Source organism: Macrotis lagotis, chromosome 1 (assembly GCF_037893015.1).
Source record: "Macrotis lagotis isolate mMagLag1 chromosome 1, bilby.v1.9.chrom.fasta, whole genome shotgun sequence".
NCBI classification, from domain to species: domain Eukaryota; kingdom Metazoa; phylum Chordata; class Mammalia; order Peramelemorphia; family Peramelidae; genus Macrotis; species Macrotis lagotis.
The window spans coordinates 704,168,867-704,186,624 of record NC_133658.1 but is presented as its reverse complement, the minus strand read 5'-3'; the positions used below and the strand labels follow the sequence as shown (position 1 = coordinate 704,186,624).

Below are 17,758 nucleotides of genomic sequence, written 5' to 3'. Positions count from 1 at the left end.
TTCTGCCTTTTTAAAAAATGATCTGTTTTACCCATTTTCTCTAAATATGAAAGATTTTACTTTAAGAAATTCACAAGCCAGCTCAAGATTAAACTATAACTATATATAGTTATATATTTCTTTTTTAAATTGAAATATTTATTTTAGTTATATATAGTTATATATTTCTTTTTGAAACTGAATTTTTTTAATAAACAAAAATGATTTTATCTATCTCCCACTGTACTTTCCTTCATTGAAATAAATAAAGGAAAGCAAAAATCTTCTTAATAAATATACATAGTCAAGCAAAACAAATTCCCATACCGGCCAATTTTTCAAAAATATTTATCTTATTATGTCCTATGAATAGTCCATAGCCTCTCTTTTAGAAGGGTATAGGTAGGTAACCTTTTTCATCATTTTTCATTTGAATTTTTGGTTGCTCCTTATGTTGATCAGAGTACAGAAATATATTTAATTTTTATCTTTAATTTTCTCAAACTGTACTTTTATTTTAAAAATAATAGCATAATTTTCAGTTACTAGTGATAGAAATAGTACATTTTTTGTAGGTATGTAGATTTTTAGATTTAGAGTTGGAAGGGACCTGGGAAATCATAATCCAGCTTATTTTTGTAGCTGAGCAAACAAAAGACCAGAGAGTTTTTTAGCTTATCCACCAAGTAAAAGTGTCAGAAAATCTGAGACCAGGTCCTCTGATTCCACACACCACTCTTGTTTTTGAGTTTAGAAAAAGAAAGACATCCTAGAAATGTAACTAGTCATCTCTCCTCAAAGAACTATTCCTTATTCCTCTCCTCTTTACTTTTATTTTTATTTTCTACCCATCCTAAATAACAGTATTAAAATATATAAGTGGGGAAAATAATGGAGAAAAAAGATCCTCCAACCTTGACTTCAAAAGTCTTTATATGACTTTTCTAGTTTTATATATTTATATGACTTTTATATTTAGCTTTATATGATATTAACTAGAATAGAGAAAGCTTTATATCTTCTTCACAGCTTATGGTTAGCCTTGTCATTAATTATCTGAAAGAGCTTTACTAGTAAATCAAAATCTCTCTCATGTTCAGTTTCCTCTTTCATAAAATGATATGGTTAAATTAAATTTTTCTAGGGTCCAGTTATACTATGATTCTAAAACCCTGAGCTTCAACTAGATTATAATCTCTTGAACTAAAAGGCCCAGGGCTAGAAGGGTCCTTGGAGGTCATAGCAAAAAAATTCCATCATTTTACAAAGGCTTGTATCTTTTTCAGAGCAAAATAACTGGTTGGACAGTAGCATACTCAGTTGATTACTTCAGCTATTTAATCAGTTAAGACTAATGTGGTTTTTATTTTCTTAATCTGTCCAGCTATTAATACTATATTTTTCCTAAAGAAAGTGATGTCAGACAGTAGCTAGAATGAGATAAGGGTTATTAGCTTCTTTTCAACCAGGAAGTGGACGTCAACATCACATTTTTCCTTTTTTAAAAAATTTCCTTTAATCTGCTTTCTCACATTTCCTCTCCAACCTAATTAAGCTTGAATTTATTCCATGATCATATACTGCAAAAACTTCTCTGTTTAATTGAACTGTTATACATGAAAGTCATACCATTTGTTTTATAAACCTATTCAACTGACAGTAAATCATTTTATTAAAAACAATAGCATTAGAAAAATGCTTCATATTTCCCTCATCCAATTTTTCTTAGAAATCCTACAAACAAATAGCAATCTGCTTCTAATATGATGAGGAGGGGAAAAAAATCACAACACAATTTGCAGTCAAAATGATTTTCCACTTGAAATCTACTTGAGCTATGTCTACCCAATGCTGAAATGCTGAAACATATGGATGAATGTTGAAAAATTCAGTCAAATCATTTTGATGTTGAGAAGTATGGCTATGTGTGTATGTATGTATGTGTGTGTGTGTGTGTGTATAAATAATTTACTAAAATTTTCACTTTTCTTCTAAATTTTCATCCGTCATGTTTTTTAAACCTAACCTTTTTTTATAGTCCTAAACCTACTCCTAGGTGTATATATGATTATATATGATCTTATATAATAAGCTTTATTTCTTCATAAATATACTTTAGCTTATTTTCTTTATTTGTAATTTTGCTTTTAAAGCAATCTGTAAAAATTTGTTTTAATCCTTATTGAATCATACAATAAAGTTCATCAAGTTATTACTTATCAATTAGTACATTAATCAAAATAGTTTACTTTAACCATATTTTAATTACAATATGAATTATATCTAAGATTATATATATAAGGAATTGCCCAGTGCTTTTAATGATACTGATGTGATCCCTAGGATAAGACCCCTTCTTTTTAACAAATATTTTCATGATAAAGCTGTCTGATTTCAAATCTTGGAATCCCTTGGAGTTACAGGTGACTCAAAGGACAATGTAGACAGCACTTATTGTGTTCAATAATCAATTTCCAGTGATGAATTATGAAAAAGATGTGACAAAGGATATTTAAACTTTTTTGTTCAGGAATTATGATTTCATTTGGTCAGTAAGTTCTGGCATGTAAACCCTTCTACTGATGCAATTCAGAAATTCATTTCTAACTTAGAGTCTTAGAGACTTGGCTGGACATTGAGAGGTTAAGTGACTTGCCCAGGATACATAACTACTCAAACAAGACTTGAAGTTTAGTTCTTGACTTTGCTAGCCATTTATGAACTATGGTCTCCTGCCTCTCAGAAACTATATGAGGTCATATTGCTCATGCAGTGAGAGGGAGTATAGTCTCAGAACTGTTTTGATATGCATCAAATTTAAAAATAAATGGATAAATAAATGAATGAATGAACATACATAGATAGTAAGTTAGTTAATTAGTTAGTTAAATAAATAAGGAGGACTTCCAATGGGTTCCAGAAACTTCAGGATAATATTTGTCAAGAGTCTTCAGGGGATGAGAAGATATGAGTTGGTGCTCCAATGGGGGGAATGTCTGCCTCACCTATATCATATATCTTTTGAGGCATTGAAGAAAATATTCTGGTTTTGTCCCCTAAAGTTTTATTCCAATGTTCCATCAAAACATAGCAGTGACTCTGGATCTCCAAATATATACCGTTAGAGTATAGAAACTTTCTTTTTTTCCTTTTAAATAGTATTTTATTTTTTTCCAATCACATGTAGATACCATTTATAATTCATTTCTCATAAAATTTTGAATTCCAAATTTTCTCCATCCCTTCCTTCCCTCCCTGTTTCTTAAGATGGTAAGCAATTTGATATAGGATATAAACATATGTTTGTGTATATGTGTGTGTGTGTGTAAATATGCAAATTAAACTTTCAGCAGTAAAGAGACTTTTATGTATAGCTTTATAGTCAATTTTTCATCATCTAAGGACCAGATTACTTATATTTAATAATATTTATGTAGAGCTTTAAGACTTGCAAAGTGCTTTACAAATATTGTCTTATTTTATCCTCACAACTCTGGCAAGTAGGTACAATTTTTATTTCTATTTTAAATGAGGAAATTGAAGCAGACAGCTAGGAAATATCTGAAGGCATATTTGAACTCAGGTCTTCCTCTGTTTACTATGACACCCAGTTGCCAAAGTTTGCAGAACTTTATCATCAGTAAATTGATAATCAGGCAATAAAATGTCTATTAAGCTGAAAAATGATTACAATCTGCACACGGAAAAGGAACCAAAATAGATGAAGACAAATCATTAAAGTATTAGGATTCTGCTGTAGCAAAAAGTTTTGTTTGCTTTTGGAATGTAAGCTATCAACCTATCTTTAAAACTGAGACATTAAAACTATTAGCATAATCATCATTAGTATTAGACCCATTATTACCATCTCTTTTAACAAAGTATTCTAAATTATCCTTCTAGCTAACTAACCATTTCCCTCTCATCTCATTAATAATGAACATATAATTCTTTTAGACATTCCAGAATCCATAACATATCTTCATTCTCAGAAGCATTTTTTGAATGTTCAAAATTAGAAGCCTCTGACTTGGTCAGTAAAATAACACATAGGGGCATGTTCCAGCTTTTTTTTTCCTAGCTAGTCATTTCTTTTATATGGGTGGGTGGTGTAAGTGCCACTGATCTTCATGAAGAGCTTAGCATATGTTTTATTATGACTCAGAAAAAAATGTAGGGCAATTAATAAATTATTATTAATCCTACTACCATTTACTAAAATGAATTTGGTCCACATCATCCTCAAAGGATAGACTGGGTTCTTAGAAATCATGTGCTGACAAGCCAACAAACTTTGTAGGTGGGAGAGAAGGGAGAGAAGGGAGAGAAGGGAAAGAACAGATGTGTTGTCAATCTCCAAGCTGTCCTGCAGGACCTTCTCTCATGCCACAGAAAACTCTTCATCCTGGATTAATTATATTTCAAATACTCTCTGCTCCTTCAGCCTCCCCCACTGTTTGTTTGGTTCTTCTCAGAATCTCTAATTTAAGTAGAACTAGGCAAAGCTTCATTCCTCTCCAGGCTATCCTCCTGGTTCATCTCTATAGATCACCTTACCACCTTCCCTTTTCTTTGGTCAGCTTTACCATCTTCCCTCTCTTCTAGGGAGCCTTAGCACCTTCCCTCTCCTCTGGGTTGCCTTACCACCTTCCCTCTCTTCTGTGTAGATTTACCACCTTCCCTCTCTTCTGGGTAGATTTACCACCTTCACTCTCTTCTGGGAAGCTTTACCACTTCCTTCTCCTCTGGGTAGTTTTTCCATTTCCCTTCTCCTCTGGGTTGCCTTACCATCTCCCCTCTCCTCTGGGTAGCCTTACCATTTTCCCTCTCCTCTGGGTAGCTTTACCACTTTCCCCACCCTTTGAAGCTCCCTTTTGTGTCTTGTCTTCCTCCATTAAAATTTAAGTTTCTTGGATGTAATAGCTATTTTTCTTCTTTTATGAGTATTTGTAGGGCTTAATATAATGCCTGTCAGTATTTATTGACATAATGTTACTAGATGAGTGTCTATAGTGTGCTGCTGTGATGATAGCCAACTGCCTACAGTATCTACAAGAGGCACATGGAAGGAGGCAGAGAAGAGCCAGGGGAACACAGTGCAGCCAATTTTCTTTGAAGGAAAAGTTTTAGGTCAGCATTTTATAAGTGGCAAGTATAAGTCAAATTTTTAATATTTCAATTTGCTAATACTAGTTAAAACATATAGAGATAGAAACTTTGTGCTTTATAAACATCTCATTTCATCTTTACAACAGGTTATAGGCTCTATTGTTATCATTCTCATTTTATGGATAAGGAAACAGCCTGGGAGAGTATAACTGAATCACCCTGGATCACACTGCTATTCAGTTTATAGGTCAGAATTTGAACGTAGCTTTTCCTGACTCCAAGTCCAGCCCTGTATTTACTGCCCTAGTTATCTCAGTTGGCCAATTATGATATCCAGTAGATGTAAAAATTAAAATATAAATGTTAAAAAAGACTAAAAGATTGAAGGATAATGCTGTAAAAAGTATATGTATAAGGGTTTGAATTTAGGCTCTGCCATCATTAGATTCTTCATGAGCAGAGAAGGATCCTAAAAACATAGCAAGCTTCATATATTTTTCCTTAGGATCATCCATCTAAAACTAGAAGGGATCTAAAAGAAAACCCAGAGCCTTTTTAAAAATTATTATTATTATTATTAATTATATTCTAAAAACTACCAGAAACAAACAATTGAACTACCGAGGATCAATAGTCAGGATTACACAGGATCTGGCAGCATCTACATTAAGAGCTCATAGGGATTGGAATATGATATTCTGGAAGGCAAAAGATCTTGGTTTACAACCAAGAATCAACTACCCAGCAAAACTGAACATCCTCTTTCAGGGGAAAAGATGGACTTTCAATGAAACAGGGGACTTTCAAACTTTCCTAGTGAAATAACTAGAGCTGAACAGAAAGTTTGATCTCCAAGTACAGGACTCTGGTGAACCATAGAAGGGGGTAGATGAGAAGGAATAACTATGAGGAACTTAATGATGTTGAAATGTTTGTATTCCTGCATGGGAAGAAGATATTAATAACTCATATGAACCTTCTCATTTATAAGAGCTGATAGGAGTATATATATAGACAGGGCACAGGAAGGAGCAGAATATAATGGTGTAATAGATGGAGTCAATGGGTGATAAAGGAAAGTACTGGGAGGAAGGGAAAGGAGATAAAGAAGAAGAAGCTAAAAAATTTCACAGAAGAGTCAAGAGAAACCTTTTAATAGAGTGCAATGGGGGGAAGGCAAGGGGGAATAAGTGAGCCTTCATTCTCATCAGAAATGACTCAGAGAATAAATAACATACACACTTAAATAAATCTATCTTACCCTAGAGAAAAATGAGAAGAAAGGGATGGCATAAGGGGGAATGGGGGGAGGGAAGGGGGGGGAATAGGTGATAGAAGAGAGGGAAGGTTGAGGGAGAGGGCACTCAGATACAACATACTTTTGGACAGGGCCAGGATGAAAGGAGAGAGAGAATAGAATAAACGAGAGTGGGGAGAAATAAAGTGGAGTTACAGCTAGTAATAGCAACTGTGGGAAAAATATTGAAGCAGCTTCTCTGGTGGACTTATGATAAAGAAATCAACTCACCCCAGAGACAGAGCCATTGGAATCTGAACACAAACTGAAGTACATTTTCTCTCTCTCTCTCTCTCTCTCTCTCTCTCTCTCTCTCTCTCTCTCTCTCACCATTCTCTCACTATTTCTCATCTTCTTGGGGGGGGTAGGGGGATTTATGTTTACTCTTTTTTTTTTTAGGTTTTTTTTTGCAAGGCAAATGGGGTTAAGTGGCTTGCCCAAGGCCACACAGCTAGGTCATTATTAAGTGTCTGAGACCGGATTTGAACCCAGGTACTCCTGACTCCAAGGCCAGTGCTGTATCCACTATGCCACCTAGCAGCCCCTACATTTACTCTTATAACAAAATGATTGTAATAATATAAAATAAATTTAGATCCTTAAAATAAAAAATAAAATAATTGCAAACAAAAAAAGTATTATTATAGATGAGCAAATTGAGTCCCAGAGAAATTAAGCAATTTACCTGAGTTGATAGGGAGTAAAAAAATCAGAGATAACATTTGAAAGAAGGTCCTCTGATTGCAGAATCAAGACTTTTCCCCACTGTATCTTTGGTAAAGGTTGTGTATATTGCCTAGTATTTTATTATGGTAGTTGGGGTTTTTTGCTAGCAGTTTTGTTGTTGACAAATTTTTAATTTTTCTCAATTTAATTTAATCTAATTCAATAAACATTAATTCAGTACCTGTTATACCTAAAGTCCCTTTGTAAGACCAAGAATAAAAGCTGAAAGAAAATGTCATTCCTCTCAAGGAATTCACATTCTCTTGGTAGAAAATGAAAATGCTTAATATATTTAAAATCCTACTTTCCTTCCTTTATATGGTTAAAAGTCTGCTAAAAATGTCACCTTACAAGCAGAATTGATTTTCATAAAAATCTTTGTGGTAATGCCCATGCAGGCTTATTGCTAATCCAATATTTACTTTGACACAAATTTTCACCTTTGAATTAGCATGTATATTTTATTGAATTTGACAGCTTTTTCTGCCTTAATGCAGTCAAAGAAATAGTATCAACAACCAACTTGACATGTGTAGTCTAGAGTAAATAAAAGATTCTGAGGAGGAAAAATGCATGTTTTCTTTCATTTTCCTCCCATATTTGTCCTTGTTCTCAGCACTAATTCTTAATTGATATTTTATGTAAGTTTACCTAACTGTTCACTCCTGGCTCCATTTAGTGCTTTTGTTAGATTATTTTCTAAATGTAACTTTGCACAGTTAGTAGAGTGCTACATTCAGTTAAACTTTAATAAATACTTCCTCAAGGCTAGTGGAAATGGTTGATAGGCAGTGGAGGACTGTCTTACAAATACTGAACTTGGGTCTAGGATCTGAGTTTTAACCTTGGCTCTGTCCTTTACTACCTATGGGACTTAGGCAAATTAAACTCTTTGTTCCTCAGTTTTCTTATCAGAAAAATAAGTAGAGTGTGCCTAGATGATCATTAATGTCCTCTCTAGTTCCAAAACTATTATCCTTTTATGAAAAACAACTAACTCTTTTATTCAACAACTATTTATTAAATATCCAGTGTACATTAATAGGTACTGAACTTGAAAGACATATTTGACATGATTCCTTTTTATTTTTTTAAAATTAAAAAATTTTTAAGGAAATGGGGTTAAGTGACTTGCCCAGGATCATGCAGATAGGCAATTATTAAGTATCTGAGGCCAAATATGAACTCAGGTCCTCCTGACTCCAGGGCTGGTGTTCTATCCACTGCTCTATCCACCTAACTGACCCCATGATTGCTTTTTATAAGAACTTAAGATCTGAACAGAATAGTAAAACATATAGATAAATAGAAAATAAATTAGAATATGACAATTTATGTAAGAAAAGACTTAAGGGTTATGAGATCAAATGAGGGATATGATTCTAATAGATGATACTCCCATTTTCACATAAAAAGGAAGAATTTGGTGCTTTCTATGTTTTCTTTTGTTGACATTAGATCTATGTTTCCATCCTTCTGATAGGAGGTGAGAGAAATGACCATAGGTTTAGACATAGATGAGATTTTAGGGACCATCAAATCCAACCCTTTCATTTTGCAAAAGGGGAAATTGAGCCTGAGAGAGATTGTGACTTTCTCAGGGCTATATAGTCAAGAGATATGAGCCAGTATTCAAATTCAATTCTTCCCAATTGTAAGCATGGAACTCCAACCATTATAACCCCCTAGCTTCCTCAAATGGAATAGGTTTGAGATGCCATGTCTTTTTATCTATGTTAGTATTAGAACATGGTGTAGCTGTTCTTTTCATTGCTACTGCTGATTTTTTCTAATTGGAGTGAATAAATCACCAGAGGTAGTAAGAACATGTTATTCAGTTGTTCAGTGTTCTCTAACTCTTCATGAATCCATGGACCATACTATCCTTGGAGTTTTCTTGGCAAAGATACTGGAGTGGTTTGCCATCTCCTTCTTTAGTATATTAAGGCAAACAGGGATTAAGTGACCTGCCCAGGGTCATACAGCTAGTAAGTGTCTGGGTATTCCTTCCTGACTCCAGTCCCAGTTCTCTATCTATGAACCATCTCACTGCCTATTTAAAAATATGTAGGTTGAACAATACGAAATGTCCTTAAACCAAGACATGGGCATGGAACAAGAAGAAGCAGGGAGGGGGAATCCTATCCATCATTAATTAAATCCAAGGGATGTCATTCAGTCCATCAATGGCTTTGGTGAGAGAAACCTAGAAAAATAGAAAATTGGTCATAGTGCTAAAGAAGAAAAAGGCAATTGAGGAGAAGACCCCACACTAGAAGCAGGATGAATAATAGAGAATAACATACATGGTCAAGGAAGCTCTTGAGAAACTGTTCTGGAATAAAGCAAGTCAGATCAGTTGAAATCAGAGAGGTAAGACATCTTTTTTGAGGGTATGTTGCAGGCCAGACTGAGGCAGAGGAGCAATACATTTCCCTGAATGCACAGACCTGTGGCATGAATGATCATTTAAAGATAGGAGCTCCAGGTTTTGCCAGGTACAGATTCCCATGGTGCTGATTGATTGGCTGGAAGGGATAGAAGAGATGGAGAAAATGGAGAGAGCTACTAAGTATGAAGCAAATGGGGATTCTGAAGATGAATATTAACAGAATTCGTTTTTAATTTTTGGCTTTGATAGAGAGGAAGAGAAGGAGAAATCTTCAAATTGGCTAACTGAAGAGGGCTGCAAGTAGTATCTGAAGTGAGTCAAGCTGGGAGTTCCCTTAAATATAAGCAGTCATTGAGTAAGATGTTGACAATGGAAAAGAGTCCTGGTTTTGGAAACATTAGACCTGGACAAAATACCAGCTCTTTTTCAATCTGTATGTACTTGGAAACATCACAACTTCTTTGGGCCTCATTTTCCCTAGCTGTAAGAAAAGGAGTTTGGTTTAGATTATTTCCAAGGTGTTTTCAAGATCTAGAGTCTAAATTCTATTTTCCTGTGTTTTGCCAAATCAAATTCATTTGACTTCTGACTGAAGGACATACTGAATCTGGGATAATATTTGAGAGGGTTGGGATTGACTAGAAAAATATTGAAAACATTAATAATTCTTATTATTAGGTTCATGGAATCATAGATTAGAGGACATCTAGTTCAAACCCCTTATTTTATAAATGAGAAAACTGAAAAGAGAAAATAACTTCCCGGGTTAGGTTACTTTCCCCAAGGTCTCATGTGATGAATGTCAGAGAAGGAATTTGAGTGCAGGTCCCCTACTTCCAAATCCAGGGCCTTCTTCATTGTACCAAATAGCATATTATGTTTTTAGGAAAAAAAATAGGAAGAATATAGAGGAAGAAGAAAGAGCTTGTGTTCTTCACTCCCAGGAATATAAGGTTTGAGAAAACTGAATATAAATAGAAGGTGGTGGCAGAGGTTTATACTACAAAGAGATCAAAGAGGAAAAGAATCAATATAGATAAAAAATATGTATAGTAGTTCGTTTTGTGGAGGCAAAAAAACTAAACTGAAGAGAAGTCTGTTATTTGGGGAATGGCTAAACTAGTTGTTGTATATGGTTGTGATGGAATACTATTATACTTTAAGAAATGATGAAGGGCATGGTTTAAGGAAAAAAACCTGGGAAGACTTATATGAACTGATGCAAAATACATAACAGCACCAGGAGAGTAATCTTATATGGTTACATAGCAAAAGTAAGGTTGTAAAGATAAACAGTTTTGAAAATTTTAGTAATTTTGATTAATGTGATGATCCACTGCAAATCCAAAGAACTGGTAATGAAACATTATATCCATCACCAAATAGAGAACTGATGGCCTCAGAGTGCAGATTACAACACATTTTTTCTTCTTTTCTTTTTTTCCTTTCTCTTTCTTTCTTTCTTTCCTTTTTTTCCTCTCTATTTTCCTTTCTCTCATTTTAAAATTGAATAATGGCTAATGTGAAAATTTGTTTTGCATGGCAATGAGTTCTGTTGTTCTTATCTTTTTGGTAGGGGAGGGAGAAAATTTGAAATTAAACAAAAAGACTATTTTAAATGTTTTGTTTTATTTTGTTTTAGGTTTTTGCAAGGCAAATGGGGCTAAGTGGCTTGCCCAAGGCCACACAGCTAGGGAATTATTAAGTGTCTGAGACCGGATTTGAACCCAGGTACTCCTGACTCCAGGGCCAATGCTTTATCCACTGAGCTACCTAGCCACCCCTAAATGTTTTATTTTAAAGGAAAAACACAGCTAGATAACAAATCAAAACATCTCTGATACAATTAAGTTTTCAGCTTGTTGATGCAAGAGAAAAGTTTTATGGAGACTGATGTAAAGATGGTCCAATGCAAAGGGGTCTAAGAGAGTGGCAAGAGGATATTTCCTGAGCTGGAAAGATGTTGGCAGTAATTTCCCTTTGTTTAAAGGTCTAACTCTAACTGAAAAAACCTAATGCTATATGTACCAGGTTACAAAACAAGCAGCACATTTCTGGTTAGATCGATACTTTCAAATGCTGTGGAATGTGGAATGTTGTCAGGTGTTTGGTACAGGAATGGTAGTCTGGAACCTTGCCAACTACGTCCCTTATGCAATATGGTGACTAATTAGCTCTTTCAGACCCCAACTTTCTGGGATTATTATTTAGTATCACAGCAGTCTTAGGGTCTAGTTCCTCTGAGTGATAATAATTGTTGACATTCATTTAGACTTTATGATCTGCAAAATCCTTATTCTATACATCATCTCATTTATTCTTAATAACATTCTTTGAGATCAGATGGCTGCTAACTTTTTCAAATTAAATTTCAAAATAAATATTTGGTTGATGAATTTAACCCACTCTCTTCAAATCTCACCTCCAAAAGTTAATTGCCACAGTTTTTTATATGTAGTTACTATCTGACAAAAATAAATTAATTCTGTCCAGGGTATGAATTGGAGAGGGAATGGGATTGTGTTATTAACATCTCCATTTTATAGATAAAGAAACTGAGGCTTGGAAAGGTAAAATGACTTGTCTATGATCACACTGTTAATAAAGATCAGAGCTAAGATTCAAACACAGGTAACGCCAGACTCTCAGTTCCAGCATGTTTCTCTTACATAGCTCAAAAGCTGGAATGTGGAATTATGAGAAGAAAGTGATTATGTATCAGTACAGGTTTGAATGACTTAATTTCATGGCAAGGAAAACAATTGAATTTATTGTTTTCTCTCATGGTATCCATATTTCATGTTGTTCCTTAATTGTTTCATACATGTAAGTGCTATCTCCCTAATAACATTGTAAATGCACGTACTGTGAGAACTTTTCTATGTTTCTTTTAAAGTCATTACTAATATCACAGTACATAGGAGGTCTTCAATAAATATGAATGAATTTTGATTTCCTTCTCCTAATATTTCAATATTAAAATGTAATCTTTTGCTTATGATAGAACCATACTTTTGGCAGTCATTATTTGTGATCTCTAATAGTTGAGCAGAAGTTGAAATGAATTTTAAAAACATATCCTTCTAAATATATCCAGCACTTACTTGATTAACACTTAATTTCTGACAGTGCCCTTATACTCAATTTGTTGGCCCATCTTTTGCATAGTTACTCATAAGCCACTTAAACACTAATTAACTGTGTTTTAATTATTTGCAATTTTCTGACTTTTATGTGAGTGCAAAGCAGAAAATTGTTTCAATTATGAATCCAAGAAATTACAATTCACAAAAATGATTCACAAACAAGTTAATGATTCTTTCATCTTCCTTTTTCAACTCTTCCTTGAAACTTCATAATCATATTTATTTTGAATTCTTTTGATATTATTATATTATTCTGGACTCAAAGGTTGAGGGCAAAATCTCTTAAAAAGGCTATGATCTCATTAATACCTCTAATGTTTTCCCCCCTTTTTTACATTCATCAATAATATGGGACAATATGGTTAATTAGATGAGCCCTGGTACATCACTTCGTCCTGACCTCTGAACCTCATATAGGGAGGACCACACAACTACCCTGAAGGGGAAATTTCCTTATCTTGTTTACAAAGTGACAAAGAATAGGGCACAGATGGCACATATCTCCTAACTAAAACTAACAAAACATCTGCTTATGCACAATCATCAATCCCATCCCTGATATGTAGCCATTGACAGAGTTAGCACCTCAGTGATTCTGAAAAAGGAATTATAGATTTAGAGATAGGAGGGACCTCAGTGAACATCTGGTACAAACTCCTCATTTTACAGGTGAGGAAACTGAGGCTTAGGAAGATTTTATGATTTGCCCAAAGTCACCTATGTCATTGCCAGAGGTGGTATTTGAACCTGGGTCCTCTAACTTTTTCTTCTTTTCATTTTACCACACCATCGAAGATGTGATCTTATTTCTAAGCCACTGGATATATATATATATATATATATATATATATATATATATATATATATATATAGTAAAAGAGGCAAGAAACATGTAGCTCTTCTACTCTGTATTAATTTCCTGGGATGTGAGGCAATCAGGGTTAAGTGATTTGCCCAAGTGCACACAACTAGTGTTAAGTGTCTGAGGTCGGATTTGTTTATGTTTTGTGTTTTTATTATTTTTTTTCCTGAGGTAAAATTTGAACTCAAGTCCTCTGGATTTCAGGGTTGGCACTCTACCCACTGCAATGTTTAATTTCCTTATGAAATAAGGGCATTGGTTTCTGAGACCTCTTTAATTATTCTTTCTATCTCTAAATCTATGATCTTATGATTTATTGAATCACAAATAGTTAAGAAAAGTTATTTTCAAGTCATTTTATATATATATATATGAAAATAAATTTTTATTAGTACTATTTTTTGGATATTTTGAGCCTCAAGGTCATTTGATGGAAACAATCTCATGAGAGTAAAAAAACCAAAAAACCAAAAAACAAACCCAATTTGAAATAATGAAAACATAAATTTAATGACCAATGGAGCCTCTATTTTTGGGTTACCACTCCAATCAAACAAGTTAAACCAAACTCCAGTCTCCCTCCTTGGTTGTTTTCTAAGCAGAACAGGCAGAACACATTAGGCAAGGTGGACAAGTTTTGGGAAATCAGAGAGATGGAATATTATGGAGAAGTAATTGCAAGAAGAATTGTAAAGTGCAAAGAATTCTGGTGCTTACTAAGTATCTGACCCTGGTCAAGACCCTTAACAATCTCCTTGGCTCTTGGTTTCCTCATCTTTAAAACTAGCATTTGACATTGGACTAGAAAGCCCCTGAAATCCTCTTCAGTTTTGGGTCTATGGTTCTCTGTGCTATTAGGATTAACTGTGGAGTGTCATCTGAGGATTAGATCCAGCAGCAGAAAAGAGGTATTAAATCTGTTGTAGTTTTTATAGTCAGATATGACTTTTGAGTTTTTTAAAATTAAAATTATTTTACTCTATTTCATGTTAGCCAATGATTTAAGTGAACTTTTCAGTTTAGTTATGGTGATCTCTAATTTGTCACTGACCATGAATACTGAACTCTCAATATGGAAGTGAAAAAATCCAGTGTAAAGTGTGCTTTGGTGTTAGGATACCAGGGTTAGTTGAATGTGATGTGTGATGCACTAGGCAGTTAGTTAGGTGACCAAGTACAATAACCTCTATCTTTCAATGCTAATGGATTGTTTCTTTGTTAAGTCTCTCTCTGGGTTCAAATACAATCTGTATTTCTCCTCTTTCTCAAACTTCAACAGCACACTTCCTGACTTGAATGCAAATCATTACACATGTCTATATTCTTTAATATCAGGGAAAGGAATAAGAATTTATATAACACCTACTAAGTACCCTACATTGTTAAGTGCTTTTACAAATATCACCTCATTTGATAACTAAGAATAATCTTGGGAGGGAGGAGCCATTGTTATCCACTTTTTTGTATTTGAGAAAACTGAGGTTAAATGATTCTCTGGGTTCTATAATTAGCGACTCATATTTGACCTTAGGTCTTTCTGATTGGGACCCAGTGCTCTATCCCAACTGACTTTGATAAGAACAATTTCTATGGTATAGGAACACAATTTCAGAGTAAGGAAGACCAGGAACAAAGTCTTGCCTCTGATCTTCTAGCTGTGTGGCCTTAGGCAGTTCCCCATCACTTGTCCTGGACAACTTTCTAAGACTGTAAGTTTCAATGTAGGTTCCCATCTGTATAAGTAGAGAGAATTTCTTCATCTGATTCCCTTATACTATTAAAATCATGGGTTCAGTTAAAAAAAAGATATTGATGGTTAAATTCCAAAATTTGAAGGACAGTCTGTTCTCTTCTACAGGTGTGAGAATTATAGGCATGCAGGTATAAGTGTGAATATATGTCCCTACAATGGACTTAGAACAAAATATGCTCTTTTTGTCTCCAAGGATTCATTTTGAGGGAACAAATGGAAGTGATCATTTTCAAGCCCTCTTGAGATAGTAAAAATCTGTTGTTATTACCAACTTGATTAGCATTAAAAGGGGTCAAAAATCAGTTTTGAACTCTGTAAATTGCCACAAAACCACTCAGGTGAAATCCTGATTTTTTTTTTCTATGAAACAGTGCCAAAGGGACACCTCCTCAGCCTGTGAACATTCTTTTGGGACCAGATAGCAGCAAGAAGTGACAAAATGCATTGAAGACAAGAAACTATTTTTAATAACGACATTCTGAATACTACTTTTCACCCTCTGTTAAATCCTATCCCCTTCTAAATCTGTGAAAAATTCTGTGGAAGCTTTGCATATTTGCAAGAAATGTATTTTCTGAGGCCCATTTTCATTGTAGTCCTCCTTGAAGTTCATGGAGCATTCAGGCTGAGTGTTTTCTTAACTTGAGGAATCATACCGTTTCCATTTGGTGTCCCTATTGCTACCAATTTACTTCCAGCTGAAGGCATCTCTTTGTCAATACAAGGCATTATCCATATATTTCCCAAACACCAGAGCCTGGAGTTTTTAAGCATTTTTTTCCCCCTGTTGTTTAGAAGATGAGGTTTTCTTTCCAAAAAGATTTACATAAGGAAGCTAAGTCACCAAATTCAGGGTTATCCTTATCTGGACATTTAATTTAAAATTCAAACCACCCCAGAGTGTAAGTGAAAAGTATTTGCTTTCCAGTGAAAAGCTAAAATAAATTTTAATCTAAGCTATTCTTCTGATGACTCCTTTTCTGTCTGTCCATTACGATTCTTTGTTACCCTAAGACATACTCATTTTAGAAACTAGTATTCTTTAGTCCAACTTTGAGTGTAAAAGACTACTCATTCTCTGATCTGGGTCCAAATTTATGTCTTTCAGTGAGAAAACCAATACCTAGTTATTACTGGGCTACTCAATCAATTCTCTACTGTTTAAATGAATACTTTCATTTTCTCTACACTATATACAGCTATTCCTGAGACTTTAAGTCCCCAAAAGCTGTTTTGTTTCCCCCTAAGTAAACCTGAGAACAAGGCAGATAAAGTCCAGAAATTACTTTTGATTCCATTACATCCATGTCATTTAGATTAGACAAAGTAAGTGCAAATGGAATGGGTGATACTTAGGAGATTTGGTGGGTCTTGGGTGTTAAAATTTCACCTTGAATCTCTTTATTAATATCTTCATTGATTTAGTATATCTCTAATCTGTGATAATAATAATTTATGAATTTTTAAAGTCATTCATATGAATACTAACAGGCTATCTCTGACAAATAAAGCCACAAGAGCTGTTTAAATCTTTGGGAACATGAGTAACAACATTACAAGTTTCTGGATATTATGGGGAAACAAGGTAACCCCACAGAAAACTCTTACCTCTCGGTGGACGTAAAACAATACAAACCACAAGCAAGGCAAGTAGAACACAGGTGACGACTCCAAGGGCAATTTTCAGCCAGAGCTACACAAAAAAAAAGTTAGCTATATTATCAGGGTCTGCTCAAGAGTTGAATCGGCAAAACTGTGTTTGCACCTAAATCCTCCCGCTCCCACCCCACAAAGCATTTGATTGTCTTCTTCCACCGATCTGACTGTAATTGCTGGAATCCATCCAACTCTTAAACTATGTTTCTACAATATATTTAGTACAATTTCCCATCCCCAGCCCCCTCCAGGAAGTAAATACTAATGGACAAAAGTCTCACCTTCTAACCAGAAAAATCTCCTAACAATAGGTCCAACCCTTTTTCTTTAAAAGGCATCTACTTTCCTTATACTAACCTTCATTTTTCCAGATGTTTCTGAAGGAAAGACAATCCTTTCTTCGGAGTGTGGGTCACTGGATCTATGAGAGCAGTTATAAAGAAGCAGTCTGTTTTCACAGTTGGAGGCCAAACCCAAGACCTGATTTTTTTTCCGCGTACTTTTGAATGCTGTGCCAAATTTCAAAAGATTTCTGTAAAATTAGAAACAGATTTTTGGGGGCATTCTTGGCCTTCAAATGACCTGTGCATAGCTCTAGAGAGGCTTTATAGCTGCTCTACCCTTGTAAATTGAACACTAACATCTGCTTACGTTGACATATAATTTTGTTTTTTGTTGTTTTTTTTTAAAATACATGTCCAGTTTTATGTTTCATTTTCCCCTGGAAATCACTTGCAGTATGCTTTGGAAAACCACTGGGTTTAAAATAACTTTATTTGCAACTAAATGAAGGATTAAAAGTAAAACATCATTTTCTCTATGTGTGTGTTATCTATCG

General features: G+C 34.4%; 1 protein-coding gene across 2 annotated transcripts in view; it reads right to left on the bottom strand.

Annotated features, from left to right (window-relative positions):
• The window catches only part of FAP (fibroblast activation protein alpha), a 90,055-nt gene extending 72,504 nt beyond the window's left edge, over window positions 1–17,551 (bottom strand). Inside the window, exons 1-2 of one of the 2 annotated variants that reach the window (XM_074215844.1) lie at window positions 17,278–17,551; window positions 16,873–16,957 (exon numbers count right to left, since the gene is read on the bottom strand). In XM_074215844.1, coding sequence (XP_074071945.1) covers window positions 16,873–16,957; window positions 17,278–17,283 — 91 coding nt within the window. In that variant the 5' untranslated portion in view covers window positions 17,284–17,551. The remainder of the gene's footprint in view (window positions 1–16,872; window positions 16,958–17,277) is intronic. The other variant, XM_074215843.1, reaches the window with a different exon arrangement.
• Between the last annotated feature and the right edge of the window lie 207 nt (window positions 17,552–17,758).